The 17,398-nt window shown below is 46.3% G+C and overlaps 1 protein-coding gene across 9 annotated transcripts in view; it reads right to left on the bottom strand.

Moving 5' to 3' along the window:
• GSG1L (GSG1 like) overlaps positions 1 to 17,398 on the bottom strand; it is a 139,089-nt gene that overhangs the window by 68,362 nt on the left and 53,329 nt on the right. For 8 of the 9 annotated variants that reach the window (XM_073362641.2, XM_073362639.2, XM_073362640.2 and 5 more), the window contains 2 exons: positions 12,908 to 13,060; positions 3,326 to 3,437 (listed from right to left, as the gene is read on the bottom strand). In XM_073362641.2, the coding sequence (XP_073218742.1) occupies positions 3,326 to 3,437; positions 12,908 to 13,060 (265 nt within the window). The remainder of the gene's footprint in view (positions 1 to 3,325; positions 3,438 to 12,907; positions 13,061 to 17,398) is intronic. The other variant, XM_073362634.2, reaches the window with a different exon arrangement.

Genomic DNA, 17,398 nt, shown 5'->3' with positions numbered 1-17,398 from the left:
AATTTCACTTCAGATCAAACAATGTTTTGTTTAACCTGAAATAGGTGTGGGTTTGTTTTTTCATTTTGGCCTTTGAACTAAGCCACGATTATTCATTCAGCCCGATCTCCATAATGCAAAGCAGGATAACTTGGGCTGCGATTCTTATCCTTGGCAATGAGAAGTCCTGTCTGGTAACATGGATGCCACAGTTGAGTGGGGTGAAATTTTTCAAATGAATAGTTTATTCCCCAAAAAACGCAGTTTCAGTTGACCTAAAACTATTAATGAATGTGATATGAATTCATTGAATGGTTTCAGGTTTTTATTTGAATTTTTGGGTCTTTAGTGCTATTCACAAAACAGCAGTAGGAAGAGGTGATGCCCACCTTATCGTTCAGTGATTAGAGACCTTACCTGGGCTGTGGGAGACCCCAGTTTGGCTCCCTCCTCTGTCTAATGTGGGAGTGGGATTTGAACTGGAGTCTCCTACACTGAGCTATAGGGTAGCAGGAGGCAGGTTTCTCTGGGTATGTCTACACTGCACTAAAGGACCTGCAATGCAGACAGCCTGGGTCAGTTGACTCATGCTCACTGACTTGGGTTGTGGGGCAATAAAATTGCAGTGTAGACCCACCCACTCCTGCACAGGGTCTCAGAGCCCAGCCTGAGCCCGAATGTCTCTGCAGCTCTTTTTAGCTCCCACAGCCCAGCCCTAGGAGGCTGAGTCAGCTGACCTGGGTTCTGAGATTTGGTACATGGGTTTTTATTGCAATGTAGCTGTGGGAGCTATACCTGAAGATCTTAATTTTCATGAAATCAACACCTGAAAAATGTTGGAAATTCTGAGTTAAAGTTGCATTTAAAAGAAATCCAGACAGGATAAGACCTGGAAATGTGCAGCTGACACCCAAACAACCTTAATTTTTCCCTGCAGCAATGTAATAAATTAATCGTACTTGAGTATGTATGGTCCTAGATTAGATTAAACTGACTTTTAAATACAACTAGGAAGTTGAATTCCAATTCCTGCTTTAAGTGCAAAACTCCACTCAATATTAACTATGCTGCCATGACCTGCACCTCCATAACACTGGTTGCAATTAGTCTAGTTACCTATACATCCCCATTGCTATACTATCTGAGCACTTCACACCGCTCCCATTTGAGAGAGGGCAGTATTATTCCCCCCAATCTTACAGAAGGGGGACTGAATCAAATGAGAAACTATGCAATTGTACAATGTTACACAAAGCTTGTGACAGTCAGGAACTGAACCCCCACCCTCTAAATCCCAGCCACAAGATGACCTTTCCTCTCCTGTATTACTTCAGTGGGGTGTAGGCCTTCCTGCTGTATAGGCCAGACACTCAAACACTAGAACTGTATTTAAAAGGAAGCTATAAATATCCTATATATAATTTATGTTTCTGACAGAGGTAATCACACTTCAGGGCATCATCTGATCCCCAGAGGGATCAAGGAATTTTCCCCTACATACAACACCTCACAACTGGCCTGAAGGCCATGTGGGGTGTGTTTCGTTTCACCCTCCTCTAAAGCATTACATATGGGCCACTGCCAGAGGCAGATATAGTTGTCTGGTCTGTTTAGCAATTATGTCTGTTAATCTGGAAGGCAGAAACATGGTTTTAGGGTCAGAGCAAGGACCTGAGAGTCTGATACGCTGGGTTCTTTTCTCAGTGGTGATACTGGCTTGTTGCATAGCCTTTGGGAAGCCACTTAGGCTCTGGCCTCAGTTTCCCAAACTACAGAATAAAAATATTGATGTGCACCCCTCTCCACGGGGCACTGGGACTGATTTGATGCTTCTAAAGTACTTGGTGGCCCTATGATGGGAGATACTCCAGAATGGCAACATTACCATGGAGATAAAAATGTTGTTAAGCATGAGACTGTCTCTCAGTCATTCAGGGAAGCTTGGCAGGAGGCTGTAGCTATAACACAAAACAACAACTAGGAACCTGAAAGTTTGATTTTTACTTTAAACGTGTGAAGGTTTGGCAATGCCCAGTGACCATGACCTGGGCCATGGCACCTTCAGCCTCTCCCTCATGGCTGTGTCAGGCTGCTTCCTGCTAATCACTGAACTGACACTCACAACTAGCTGGCCCCTGTACATCCAATTTGTAGCTAACAGTGTGAACTAGTGTCGGTGAGCTCTGAAACCAGGGTGGGGGCCACAATAGCCTCCTTATAACCCTTTGAAAGGGGGTGAGGGAGGCTAATAGTTCCTTGCATTGGAACACAGGAGGGATTGTGGGGGATAACAATTGTGGGGGGCTAATTCCAGCAGTGGGAGTGGGGGGCTAAAAATCCCTTGCATTGGAATGTGGGATTTGGAAGAGGGGGAGGGCTAATCCCTTGCCTCACAATGTGGAGGGGGCTAATCAACTGTATTGAGGTGCGAGGGGCTAAGAACATCCTGCCTCTGGTCCTGGAGGGTTAATAATCACCTGCCTTGGGATGTATGTGTGGGTGGAACGGTCACTAATCCCCTGCCTTGGTGTATGCAGTGTATTGTGTCCACACCTGCCTGATTTGGGGAGTAGAATTAAAATATTACTCAGTAATAAAAAAAAATAAAATGTAATAAATTACAAAGGAAACCCCTTCCTCAGGCTACACAGGACAATGCAAGATGTTGAAAGTTGTCAAAACTGCCTGTGATCAAAATATTCCTAACTCTCCAAATTCTCCTGTACTAGTCAAATGTGCCAGTTCTACTAAAGGGTAGGATAAAACATATTAGGGGGCTTCTAGGCCAAGCCATTTTTTTTCATGAGCAAAATACATTGGGGAATCTTTCCAAAGCCTCCACCCCCCCCCCCCCCCACACACACAATACATTAAATTCTCTCCAAAACAGTTTTGTCTGATTTGCCTCAAACCTTCCAAGAAACTCCCCCTGGGTGCTATTGTGAGATCCAAAGACACCATGCCTCCCACTGCCACATAGGGGCATTGCCGCTTCTATAGAAAATTGCCCTGTAAGGCACAATTGAGCCTAAATTCAGGAGACCAACATTTCAGAAATGTTATGGCACCTAATTCAAATGTATACACTCAATGGAACTGCTTTCAGTGGTGGTAATTGTGGCTGCAATTGACTTGCAAGAGATCATTTTTATTTGCAATTATAACTAGCCAGTGCAATCCCAGTTATTGTACATCCAATGTCCATGATCAACTGTGAGTGTTTTTGCACTTGGAAATGCACATACAATTTCCTGGAGATTTAAGCATGTTTGTAACCCCTGCACTGATATCCATAATCAGACAATTTAAGAGTGAGAAGAAGATCCTAAATGAAGGAGACACTTACCAGAAGGACCAGCCATAGTCCCATGAATGTGGTCTCCAATCTTCTGGTCCAAGGCTGACTGTCACTTGGAAAACTTGGGTGTACATCATATGAGCCACCATCCCCAAGAGACCTGGAAAGCAGGAATGGCAATAAGAACATTTTTCCCGTTTCTTTTCTATCCTTCCTGAAGGAGCTTCGCCAACTCCAGCAGATGCTGAAAGCTCCTGCAAAATAACCCTCTTAGTGCACCGTGCACCACTGCAGAAAAGGCAGCACATTGTGGGCAGAGGAAGGGAGCCATTCAGGTTTTGTTATTTTACAACAGTCTGAACGGTGCAGGGGTGCTGATGGTACAAAGGAAACCCTTTGAAGAGCTTGCCAACACATTAATGTTACCATCAACCTTGCTACTGTAAGCCAGGTTCTCTCTGGTTATGCTATTCAGGTACCAAGCAGAAGCTGAATGCTTCCATTGGTTGCTCATACAAGGTGATGTTTCCAAGAATCATATAAACATCCAGCCCCAAGTGTCCCTTGTGAGAAGTTGTTCTTGTTTATTATATGTATTACTATATCACCTAGGACAGTGGTTCTCAACCAGGGGTACATACACCCCTAGGGGTACACAGAGGTCTTCCAGGGGGCACATCAACTCATCTAGATATTTGCCTAGTTTTACAATGTGCTACGTGAACAGCACTAGCGAACTCAGTACAAACTAAAATTTCATATAGACAATGACTTGCTTATACTGCTCTATTACCATATTTGTATTTCAATTGATTTTATAATTATGGTAAAAATAAAAGTAAGCAGTTTTTCAGTAATAGTGTGCTATGACTCTTTGTATTTTATGTCTGATTTTGTAAGCAAGTTTTTAAGTGAGGTGAAATTTGGGGGTACACAAGACAAATCAGACTCCTGAAAAGGGTACAGTAGTATGGAAAAGTTGAGCGCCACTGACCTAGGAGTGCTAGTCATGGCCCAGGATTCTATTGTGCTAGGTGCTGTACAAACAGAGCAAAAAGACAGTCCTTGCCCCAGGGGCCTTACAATTTAAGTATAAGATGAGACAGATGACTATAGACTGATGGGGGAGCACAAGTAGGTAATGAGACAATATTAGTCAGCATGGTAGGCAGTGGTCTCTGCACACCAGCAGCCCAACCATTGTCCAGGTTTTTGGAGGCATCGCCGCAAAGGAGAATTTTGAGGAGGGATCTGAAGATAGCTAATGAAGTAGTTTGCTGTACGTTCACAAGGAGACTCTCCCAAGCATGGGAGAAAGCATGAAGGTGTTTGAAAGTTTAGCAAGTGGGCAGTGGAGACTGGAATTGTGGGGCCACTGTAGGTGAGCATCAGCAGCTCAAAAGCAAATGAAGGATGATATGTAGTGTGAGGACTGACTAGAAAGTAGAGGACTGCTTTTGGGGCAGGAAGAAATTCATTAGTAAAAGGATGCAAATGCAGCATACCATGTGCAGTATTTGAGACTGACTGATCATAACATGAAATTTATATATATTGTGATAAAGCTCTGTCCTTGTCTCTGTTGGTCCCGCATTTCCTGGCGGATTTCACTAGCCTCAGAGGCTCACTGTGACCCTCCACATAACCTCTCTCTCTAGAGACAAGGGTCACAGTCTACTGAGCCATTATCATCATAAGCCAGTGAGGGAGGTGAGGAGAAGCTATCCTCCCTTGCACAGTCTCTGTCTCCCAGTCTCAGTGATTAATCGGGGTGGGGGGCAAAGCTGGGAAGCCCAGGCCCACCCTCAACTCCGGGCTCCAGCCCAGGGACCCTAATAGTATCGGCTATGGTAGCTGACCTTTTAGAAACATGACACGTACAATTCCCTGGGCTACTTCCCCACAGCAGCCCCCACTTCCTCAGGCTCCACTTCACCCTTACCTCAGGCCCTCCTTCCTTGTGCCTGATATGGTGTGTACTGCTCAGTCTCTCCAACAGCACAACTTCCTCCCACAGCTCCTGACATCCACACTCACCTGGCCAACTGGGAGGCTTTTAACTAGTTTCAGCCAGTCCCTGATTGGCTTCAGGTGTCCCAATCAACCTAGCATTCTCCCTGCCTTCTGGAAAGTTCTTAATTAGCCCCAGGTGTCTTAATTGACCTGGAGCAGCTGCCATTTCACTTAACCTGGTACCAGGGATTTGTTTAGCCTGGAGCTAAGATATCTATCTCCCACTACTTTTCTATAGCCATCTGGCCTTGCCCCAACACAATATGTGAAAAACCTCTTCTTAACAGAGACAGTTCCAAATTGCATAAAGTTACACGCAGTATAAAACGTCTCATGTTTTTTGGTACAGGTCATTTGCTTGAAGACACTCGAGTACCAAGCACACATGTTGGCCATGAAGGGCTGGGATTTCTGAGAAGATGAGAATGTCATCTAAATAGATCACTACGAACTGCTTCAGAACATCTCTAAAGATGTCATTCACAAAGTGCTAGAATGTGGCTGGAGCATTGGAAAGACTGAAGGGCACAACAAGGTATTCAGAATGATCTTACTGGCTGTGAAATGCTGTCTTCCACTCACTGGCATCTGGAATACAGACTAGACTGTAAACACCACAAAGATCAAGCTTGGTGAATATTTGAGCAGAGCCCACCCTCTCCAAAAGTTCAGTGTTCAAAGGTAAAGGGCATTCATTCTTGAGGGTAATGTTCATGGCTCGACAGCCTACACAAACATGCAAAGGGTATATTAGGAAATACTATTTCACTAGGAGGGTGATGAAGTACTGGAATGGGTTACCTAGGGAGATGGTGGAATCTCCATCCTTAGAGATTTTTAAGGCCCGGCTTGACAAAGCCCTGGGTGGGATGACTTAGTTGGTGTTGGTCCTGCTCTGAGCAGGGGATTGAACTAGATGACCTCCTGAGGTCTCTTCCAACCCTAATATTCTATGAAAGAGCTGTACTCTTTTTGACAAACAGAACTGGAGCCCCTGTGGTTGATGTAGATGGATGGTTAAAGTTTTTTGCTAGGTCCTCATTGAGGTATTCCCACAGGGCATGGAGTTCTGGCTCCAACAAGGGGTAAAACCATCCAATGGAATTTTGGCCCCTGGCTGAAGCTCAATGGAGCAATCATAAGACCTATGCAGGGGTAGGACATCAGCATTTTTTTAAAATCAAATATGTAGGCAAAATCTCAATATTTTGCAGGGATTGGTGAGCTGTTATTCCTTGAATTAGCTGGACACAGAAGGTGGTGATCTTCTCCTTGCTAGTTTCTCATTCCTTGCTGCCTGACTCTGCAAGACACCATTGCTGGCAGTAGCCTGACTTGAACCATACCTTTTGCATCTTCCAGGAGATATTTGGATCATGGACCAAGAAGCAGGGGATGCCAAGTATGATGGGGAAGTGAGGTGAGTTAATAAAGTTAAATTGCAGGGTTTCTTGGTGGTCTTGTATTTTGACCCAAAAAGGCACAGATTCGAGGGCGATGAGACTTGAGGATAGCATGCTACCATCAATCAGTTTCACCAGGTGTGGGGCAAGCTTTCTTTCTACTGGAAGCTGGGTAGCCCTAGCAAACCCAGCGTACACTGAATTAATAGAGGCTCCAGAATCCACAGGTGCAAGTTGGGTGCAGCTCACCTTAGGTCTGGAAGGGATGCAGAGACAGAACAAGACTAACAGGTGGGGATGGCAGTGATCCACAGCTGTTAAACTGCACGTTGGCAGAAGAGGGGATCCATTTCGGAAACCTGATTCCATTATTACATCCAGCCACAACCCCCTTAATGGGGCTGGACACGGTTGTTTCCTGGATCTGGCGCAGGTCTGGATTCAAGGGCATAGTCAATGGTGAAGTGACCTACCACAGTACAAGCAAAGGCCATTCCATCATCAATACTTTTTCTCACAGACAATGAGGTGTCTGGGCATTATGGGCTGCATCTAGGGGCAGTCGGAATGGGACCACACCCAGACTTGGGTTGAATGTATAGTCTTTTTTCATGGCACCATTCGAACAGTTGACTGAACTATACTTACAGATTGACAGTATACGAGTTCAGCACTGTGTGTGCTTTAAGTTGGGGGCAGCCCAAAGCTCAAGATCAAACTATTGATGAGATGTGGGTCAAAATGGACTCAGTCTGTTTAGTTTAGTTTTACCCAGGGACCCATGGGACACACTTAAAACCTTGAGTGACCCAAATTGATAACAATATTTAAGAAATAGTACTTAGTGAATGGGCCAATGCAGAAAAATTAAAGGGTTTCCATTCCCGCTATTTTATGTGCTTTAAAGCTTGGTTCTTGTAAATGCTATAAAATCCAAATGGTTAATTGGATTGCTTTGAAATTTGGTGTGCCCCATGGGCTGCACGGTAGTGTTAGGGATCCCAGTTCGACATCATTTTGATGCCTGGAGATCCCCCTGAAACCAGTTCCCTTCTGTTGCCTTGGACTACTAAGCTGAGAGAGACTAACCATTGGCTGAATCACACACCGCAGTGAGTTTGATGAATCTGAGCTCACCCTTGATGGGTTTGAACCCACCCTTCAGTTACCATAACTAAGGATAAATTAATCACAAACCCCCACCTAAAACAAAAGGAGTGGTTGGAGATTGGCTACAATTTGTGAGTCATGGGTGGCTGTTTATTCTGGGGGGTATGTAATCAAAGTGAAAAGAGTGAAATGCCTGCAACCTGCATGGAAACTTTTTTTAAAACACTGCAATAGAGACTCAAATTAAATGTATACCCCAACTTTTTTTTTTTTTAAAAGGAGGACCAAAAAATATCACCATGGCAAAACAGAGTAAAAGAGGCGGTTAGAGGCAAAAAGGCATCTTTTGAAAATAGGATTTGACTTCCAACTCAGGAAAATAGAATGGAGCACAAACTCTGGTACTTCAAGTGTAGAAGTATAATTAAACAGGCCAAAAAAAAATTTGAAGAGCAACTAGCAAAAGGCACAAAAACTAACAGCAAAAAATTATTTAAGTACATTGTTTGGCAGGCTTCCTGCTTCAAAATGAGCCACTGGATGATCAAGGTGCTAAGGAGCACTCAAGGAAGACAAGCCCATTGCAGAGAAGCTGAATGAATTCTTTGCATCAGTCTTCAGGACTGAGGCTGTGAGGGAGATTTCCACACCTGAGCCATTCTTTTGGGTTGACTAATCTAAGGAACTGTCCCAGATTGAGGTGTCAGTAGAAGAGGTTTTGGAACAAACAGATAAATTTAAATAGTAATATGTCATCAGAGCCAGATGGTATTTGCCCAAGAGTTTTGAAGGAACTCAGATATGAAATTGCAGAACTACTGACTGTAGTATGTAACCTATTGCTTAAATCAGCCTCTATACCAAATGACAGGAAGATAGGTAATGGAGGTTTTTAAAAGAGGCTCCAGAGGCAATCCTGGTAATTACAGTCCAGGAACCTAAGTTCAGTAACGGGAAAATTGAAACTATAGTAAAGAATAGAATAATCACCCACATGTGCAGTGGGTTGAGCCCCCCTTTAGGGAAGGCTAACTCTCAGCTCCACCCCTTCTACCCATGGCCCCCCAAGACGCTCTGCCCCTCCCCCACAGCTGGAGCCACAAGTCGTCTTCCACCACCCCCCGCCCCTGGCTTGGAGGAGTCCCAGGTGGCCCTCCCTTCTCCAGAGGAGGCCCAGGCTGGCCAGAGGACTGAGCGTGCACCCCGCCCTCGGCTGGAGTCCCAGGTAGGGTTGCCAACCCTCCTAGATTGGCCAGGAGTTTCCCAGAATCAGAATCCATCTCCCGGTGGCTACTGAAACCAATCCCTGAAATTTTAATAGGCTGCTAAAAGTCCAGTCAGCGCTATAGCGGGGCTAAGGCAGGCTCCCTACCTGCCCTGGCTCTGCGTGGCTCCTGGAAGCAGCCAGTATGTCCCTGCAGCCCCTAGGCACGGGAGCAGCCAAGGGTTCTCCATATGCTGCTCCCGCCCCGAGTTTGACTCCACAGCTCCCATTGACCAGGAACCACAGCCAATGGGAGCTGCGGGAGCAGTGCCTGCAGGCAGGGGCAGTGCACAGAGTCACTTGGCTGCCCTTGAGCCTAGGAGCCGGACATGCTGGTTGCTTCTGGGAGCCACCTGGGGTAAGTGCCACCCAGCCGGAGCCTGCACCCTCACCCCCTCCTACACCCCAACCTCCTGCCAGAGCCCTGAGCCCCCTCCCACACCAAAACTCCCTCCCAGAGTCCATACCTTGCATCCCAACCCCCTGCCCGAGGCTCAGCCTGGAGCCTCCTCCCACACTCTAAATTCCTCAGTCCCAGCCCAGAGCCCGCACCACAACCAGCTGCCTCAACCCAGTGAAAGTGAGTGTGGGGGGTGGGATGGAGTAAGCAGGGGATGGGGCCTCGGAGAAGGGGCAGGGCAGGGATGGGGCCTCAGAGAAGGCGTGGGGAGGGGCAGGGCAAGGGTGTCCAGGTTTGTGCAATTAGACTGGTGGCAACCCTAGTCCCAGGCCAGCCAAAGCCCCAAGCCCCTCTCCACCTGCCCAGAGCAGCCCCAGGCCAGCTGCAGCCATGCCAGCCTCTCCTCCTCTCCCCAGACGCCAAGATGTTGTGGGGAAAAGCCTCTCACTCTCCTCTGAAGAAACTTTTGATATGCCCCATGCAGATTCTGGGTCGACTGGGCAGCGGTATTTACTACTCAACTTCCTGGGTTCATGAGTACAGGGGTTGGACCCTACCCCCTTAATCTGGGCTGGGGTCTTGGGGGCCTTGCCTTTCTGGGAGGACCTGAGGCCTTCTCTCTGCCCCCAGGCTCTGGGAAAGTCCTGCCCCTTTGGGTGGGAAACAGAATGGGTATATTTCATGCATATCACATCTCTAAAGCCTCGAGAAGGAGGATGGGAATACCCACTGATATGAATGCTGCAGGTCACACATCTCAGAGCTATGGTTCCAGGCTGTATTCATCTCCATAGGGTATTCTCATTCAGCTGAGAACACCACACTGAGATGAATGGGCACTTCCCACCTTTCAAAGCCTCCTCTCCTGCAGATGGTTGTGTAGAAGAGCTCTTTCCTGCCATCGTCCCTCTATCCTTCCTGTTTAAAGGATGATGTTTCTAAAATCCACACATGCTTGCATAGATTATGCTGAAATTTGCTATGCCTTGTGGTAGTGCAGAGTAGGGTCCATGACCCACATTTGGGGTCATTTGAGCCAAGGGTTCTGGAGATATAAGCCCTGAAAAAATAGCAGTTTTCAAAAAGTTTCTAGGTGGGTGTTTTTTGCACAAAGCTGCAGCTCAAACTATGGCTGTGATGCAGAACAAAATAGTCTGTCGGTCAGTTTTAACCCAAGGTAGTGCATGGCATCCACTAAGGTTGTTTCTTTTTTTGGGGGGAGGGGAGAGACCCAAATTGTGAATGGTATTTAAGAACATGTTCCCTTCTTCGCTTGCATAGATGTGCAGTCTGGAAGGATGGCACTGTGCATGCACCAATAAAGAAAAAAAATCATGCAAGGGTTTCTATGCAGCCACCTTATGGTTGCCTGGGTAGTTTGTGGGAATGTGCCAAAGCCAGTGCCCCTGGTGAACACCTCACCCCTGATGTTTCTAGTGTGAACTTTTGGTACAACTGAGCAATAAGATTTAAAAACTCGCGTTGCTTGCTACAAGTTGTCTCTCTTATAATATAGCATGCTTTTGTTTTATGGGGATGCTTGCTGTGAACACAGCCGAGTTGTCAGCAGATAGAGAATCTGGGGAGGGGACAGAGACAGGGAGAGGAGTTGTGGCTACAGAGCAGTTGGTCAATGAGGATTGGTGATAAGCAAGCCTTGGATTGGCTGTTTGGGGGAAAAAAATTGTATTTTACTAGCCCTTGGGGGTGGGGGCAAGTGGCTACTTCCTGCTCTTGGGGCAGATTAATGAGAGGGTTCCAAAGACACATAGCATGGAGGTTTGGAATTGACAGTGCAGGCATCTTTACCACTGAGCAGGGGCGGCTCTACCAATTTTGCCGCCCCAAGCAGTCGCCGCCGAATTACCACCACGCCCGGAAGAGTGGCAGAGCTGCCTCCCAAAAGCCACCGTGGTGGGAAGAGTGGCGGAGCTGCTGCCGTGGGACACGGACTGCTGCCCCGTTCTGAATGCTGCCCCAAGCACCTGCTCGGAAAGCTGGTGCCTGGAGCCGGCCCTGCCACTGGGGGAAAAGAAATATGTGCACTGCCAGGTTTGCTTAAGGGGTGGATTCCAGAAGATGGAATTTTCTCTTTGTAATCACAGTAGCAACAAGGAAGTCAATATTGTAATTCTCCCCCTTCACAGTGAAACAGCTGTGAAATTCCCTAGCACAAACTGGAGTGCTGCTGAGTTCATTGTGGCCATTGGCGAGAGAGAGAGGACGGCTTGCTGTCCTGCACTCATATCTTCTTGGTTTTCATTTGCATGGCCCCACACGTACAGGCTGTGTGAGAGGGAATCACACACAGGGTCAGATGCTATGTTTCAAGAGCATGTGGCCATCCTCACCCTGCTGAGATGCTCCGTCAAATTCTGTCCTAGTGCAAGAGTCACAGTTTAGGGTTCCAGCAAGTTCAGGAATCAGAGAGCTGGCAGGGAAGCAAAGCATATTAGGGATATACCAGGAACCCCAGCTGCAGCATTCACATGCTGTCATCAGACCCTCACTTTCACTCTGGTCCAGAATGCATGGTTGGGAACAAAATGGTTCTGTCTACACTGCAGCTGGGAGCATGCCTCCCAGCCTGGGCAGACAGACTCATGCTACCTCTGCTCAAGCTAGCACACTAAAAATACCAGTGTGGCCATTGCAGCATAGGAACTGGCATGGCTTAGCTGCTGGAGTGCAAGCCTGGCTGACCCCTTGGGTCCAAGCTCAGGTAGCTAGCCCATGCCACAGCTTGTGCTGCAACGTCCACGCTATTATTTTTAGCATGCCAGCACAAACAGTGCTAGTGTGCATCAATCTACCTGAGCTGGGATGCACACTCCCAGCTGCAGCGTAGACAAAGCCTCACACAGTTTAGTCTGCTGGAATCTGCAGCCAGCCTGAGAGAATAGATCTGAGACACATGAACTTCCCCATTCATGTTCATGGAGTTGTTCCTGAGCTGTCCTTCGGTAACACCAAGTTTTCTTCACCCATTGTGGCTCATAAGATGCTTCTCCTTCTTAATTCTCCTAATGCATCAGCTAGACCCCTTTCCTTTTTCCTGCACTCTCTAGTCCTCTGTTTGTTTTTTAACATGAACATTAAAAAAGGATTTTCAAAAACACACCTTCTCGTTTTCTATTTGGTGACCAGGAGGGTGATGCTGAGAGACGAGGTTCATAGATGGCATAATCAGGGCAGTCTTGGTGGTGTAGGAAGATTAATCGAGCATGCCATCACTTTGGATTTAGTGCCAGATATTTTCAGTTCTAGGGGGCTGTAGGCAGCACTACTGTGCTGACCTTTTCCCAAAGCTCTAATGAAACTGGGCGAGCCGCACATGGCCGAGAGGAGCCCGGCAGCCCTGTGTTTTCAACCTTTCGAAGTTTTAGAATCTCACTTCGTTGGATGTCCCAGGCGGACTGAGGAATGGAAAGGTCCCTTACCTGACAGCACAGTGAAGACTGCAGCAAAGGCATTTAGCTTGAGCCCATCTATCACATTACTCGAATGAAAGAGCTCTAGGCACATGAGGCTGAACCCAACGACTAACAGCATGATGTACAACACTTCAGATACGACCGAAAGCCACAGGACACCTGAAACACAGAAGAGAAACAACCGGAGGCTGCTTTTAGTTACCTCTAACATAGTCCAACGTTGACAAAAGCACAGTGATGAGGGCAGGAATATGTAGCGCTGTCTTGTGCCATTTAAATGGGGCAGAGAAAACGCTTGAGGGAAAGTACATGTGGCAGTAAAGGGGGCTGGCCTTGTGGGTGAAGGCTTTGGCTTGGGACACAGCTGCTGTGGGCTCAATTCTCAGCTGAGCTCTGCTAATGACTCTGTGTGATCCTCGGCAAGTCATTTAATCCCTGTGTCTGAGTTCTCCGGCTGTAAAATAGACATGATTTCATAATAATCCCCACCAGAGGTGGGTGCGAATAAAGCGTTGATGTTTGGGAAGTGCCAGGGACCGGATGGGAAAATGGACAAATGCCTCGAGGCATAAGTGCTGAGTGGTCCTGAGACAGAATGATTTAGTTCGGTGAGGTCAGAGAAGCTCTAGGGCTCATGGTCTCCTAAGAATATGAATGGCAGAAGCAGCAGGCACTGACTGTGCAGAGAAAGAGTTGGTAGGGCGCTAGAACCATGCAGTTAGTGCCAGCCCTGTGTTTGGTTGAGTCCGACAGCTGTGCAATTGCCCTGTCCCACTACGTAGCACAAATGAGTTCATTGTGGCGTTGGGTGAGAGAGAGAGAACGACTTGCTGTCCTGCACTGTGGTATCGTCTTGGTTTTCATTTGCATGGCCCCTCAGGGATGGGCTGTGTGAGATGGAGTCTCGGCTCAATGGCCACTATTCAAATTCCCATTCCTCCCAACATCTCCAACATCTGAGTGGTGCTTATGTCACTTTTTTCCATCTGAAGATGCCTTCTGCATATTTCTTTGGAAAGGACAGCCATTCTCCAATCAGCCCCAGTATGAAGCAGAAACACTGGAAAACTACCGTTCTTGGATGGATGGATGGATGGATTTAAAAGAAACACCCTTTATACCTTTTCTGGAGCACCATTGCAGGATGGTGGGGGTGTTCACTATGCCTACATTAGTGGCACAGGATCCAGCAACTCCAGAGAGACTTGCACTGACTCAGTGCTGTGTTGGCAACTTGATTCAAGCATCAGTTGACTGTCAGGTCTTTCTACTGCATGGATCCATGAGAGCAAAATGCACTAGCACCAGCCATCAGACACTAGCTTAATTTCCTAGTGCAGGGGAATTAATGAGAGAGAGCGCACGCAAACCTCCTGTCTTGAAGGTGACATTGGAGATGGAGAGGCAGTAGTGCTTAAAAAGTGCATTAAAATGTTAGGTGACATGAGTCTGAATTGAGAAGCTAGCAGGTAAGACTAACTTTCAATGGGATAAATTAATTTGGATTCCTAATAATGTTCTGTATACACTGATATCAGGACTTTAACTATGGCCATTTCCCATGAACCCACGTCAAGAAAGAACTGCTGCATGAACTACCTCAGTTGAAGAGAAAACCATGCTGTAAGTGACCCTTCACCTATCAGCACTGACAATGGAAGGATCATTGATGTTCTCCTAGTATGACTGACCCCCAAGTCCCCGCCTTCATGCTGCCTCTTCCCCCGAGGCCCTGCTTCTGTGCTGCCTCTTCCCCTGCCATGACCCCACCCCCACTAGCTCCTCTCCACCCCCTCCCCCATGTCGCTTGCCCTTAAGGCTGGTAAAAAGTGGGAGGGCCATGGCCCCCTGCCCTCCCTTGTTCTGGCACCCTGCTGTCAAAAAGAATATAAGCGCAGCAAAACCTACTGGTACCAAAGTCTTTGGTAGGTATAAAAGGCCAAAGATTGGGAAAACCAATGAGAAAGCACTGGTAAGGATTAAAAATTGAGTGAATACCATGGTACTCTCCCTGTGTCCTGGCCATTTTTGCCTTTAATATGTTCTTTCCAAATTTCTAGGCAAAGCTGCATTTAGAAAAGTCCATTCTAAGAAGCAGGTGGATGGTACCAACTGCAGTAAGGCAATCCCTCTGGGTGCGGTTATGCAGTTGGGGGGAGGCGAGGAAGACTATCTGCAGGGCACCTTTTCTAGCCCCCTCCCCATGTGGAGTGAGCAGAGCAGGTCCTAAAAAGGGCAGCTCAGTCACAGTCACAGTTACTGAGTTGCAGTCCTGCCTCTGTCCAAATGCAAAAACAACCATATACAGCTTCCACCCGAATGCTGGTCCAGTCATCATGGCCCTGTGCCTGTCACCACTCATCGATTGCCACACGACTTGGACATATGTGCATGAATTCTTTTGATGTGGAGACACCGTTGCACACAAGTGCCCACATGGTGCTTGACAGGATGAAGCTCTTAATCCAATGGCAAAGGAACCAAGAAGATTGGAGAACGCCATCCTGCTGCAGCCTTCGTCCACCTTCACAGCCATTGAGAGAAATCACTGCTGCTGAGGACTTTGGGGTGGGGTGTGGTGGATTGCTGTTTGTCTGGAACCTCACCTTTGACTTTGCTTCCTTGGGTGACGCTACAGGGAGTGCAAGACTCCTGACGGCATCGCTCTTGGGATCATGGGAACACTCAAGCTGCTCTACCATGTCAAGGTTATGATCCACTGGGGCAGGTTAGGATAACATATGTATACTGAATTATGATATTGAAATATAAAGATGAAGAATTGCTAAATGGTAATAATCAGGGCTTTGTTACTTTAATAGTTTATAATTATGGATAGTGAATATGTTTGAGGTATTGCTTATGCCACGGCCTTGGCTTGGGTGGTGTTTTGCCAATTTTTTTTATATGGACTGGCGTAGATAATGCTTACTGCTGACAGTGATGTTTTGTTGTTATGCTGCAAATTTTAGACAAAAGAAAAGTTAACTTTATATTTGTGTATTTCTTAGACTAGTTAAAAGTCCCTTTACTGAGAGAGAACAAGAAGACATGAAAACATAAGGACATGCAAATAGTGAAAACAGCATAAGCTGCGTAAATTGAAGCTTGTGCATGCACGTTGTATGGGCTACATAAGAGCATGTTTAATGCTGATTGAAGAAAAGTTAAAGACTTTGTATTGTGGAAATTTATAAGAAGCCAAGTAAAGTGGGGGGGAGGGCAAATTGGAGAAATACCAGACTAGAAACTGAAGGAATGAGACTGAAGGACCAGACCAGGAATCAGAGGCTGAGACAATCATCATGAAGTACAGAAGAGCTTCCCAGAACCCCAGTGCTGAGCAACTTGGGCCCCTACCTCTTCCATCTGATCTGTTTGTTGTCTGGCATAAATACATGTTCAGAAAGTGGCAATAATTCTATCTGAATTTTATAAATGAAAATTGAGTAAGCCTAAATTGAGTGGACTTGTGACTCCGTTTCCCACCTTCCATTCCCAACACTTATAGTGATAGATTCAAGGAGTTCCATCTATTTAGCTTAACAAAGAGAAGGTTAAGGGACTTCATTGTAAGGACTTTGTTACAGTCTCTAAGCACCTACATGGGGAACAAATATTTGATAATGGGTTCTTCAATCTAGCAGAGAAAGGTGTAACATTACTCAATGGCTGGAAGTTGAAACTAAACAAATTCAGATGTAATAAGATGTCAATTTTTACGTGAGACTAATTAGCCACTGGGACAACTTACCAAGGGCCATCGTGGATTCTCCATCACCGACAATTTTAAATCAAGATTGGCTGTTGTCAAGGTTCCTCCCCCACTCTGAACTCTAGGGTACAAATGTGGGGACTTGCATGAAAACCTCCTAAGCTTACTTTCACCAGCTTAGGTTAAAACTTCCCCAAGGTACAAATTAATTTTATCCTTTTGTCCCTGGATCTCCACTGCCACCACCAAACTCTAACTGGGTTTACTGGGAAACGTAGTTTGGACAAGTCTTTCCCCCCAAAATCCTCCCAACCCTTGCACCCCACTTCCTGGGAAAGGTTTGGTAAAAATCCTTACCAATTTGCATAGGTGACCACGGACCCAAACCCTTGGATCTGAGAACAATGAAAAAGCATTCAGTTTTCTTACAAGAAGACTTTTAATAGAAGTAAAGAAATCCCCTCTGTAAAATCAGGATGGTAGGTACCTTACAGGGTAATTAGATTCAAAACATAGAGAATCCCTCTAGGCAAAACCTTAAGTTACAAAAAAGACACATAGACAGGAATAGTCATTCTATTCAGCACAGTTCCTTTCTCAGCCATTTAAAGAAATCATAATCTAACACATACCAAGCTAGATTACGTACTAAAAGTTCTAAGACTCCATTCCTGTTCTATCCCTGGCAAAAGCAGCATACAGACAGATACAGACCCTTTGTTTCTCTCCCTCCTCCCAGCTTTTGAAAGTGTCTTGTCTCCTCATTGGTCATTTTGGTCAGG

The sequence above is a fragment of the Lepidochelys kempii genome, chromosome 10 (genome assembly GCF_965140285.1).
Source record: "Lepidochelys kempii isolate rLepKem1 chromosome 10, rLepKem1.hap1, whole genome shotgun sequence".
Taxonomy (NCBI): Eukaryota; Metazoa; Chordata; order Testudines; family Cheloniidae; genus Lepidochelys; species Lepidochelys kempii.
The sequence above is the reverse complement of the archived record's forward strand: the minus strand, read 5'-3'. Positions and strand labels throughout refer to the sequence as shown.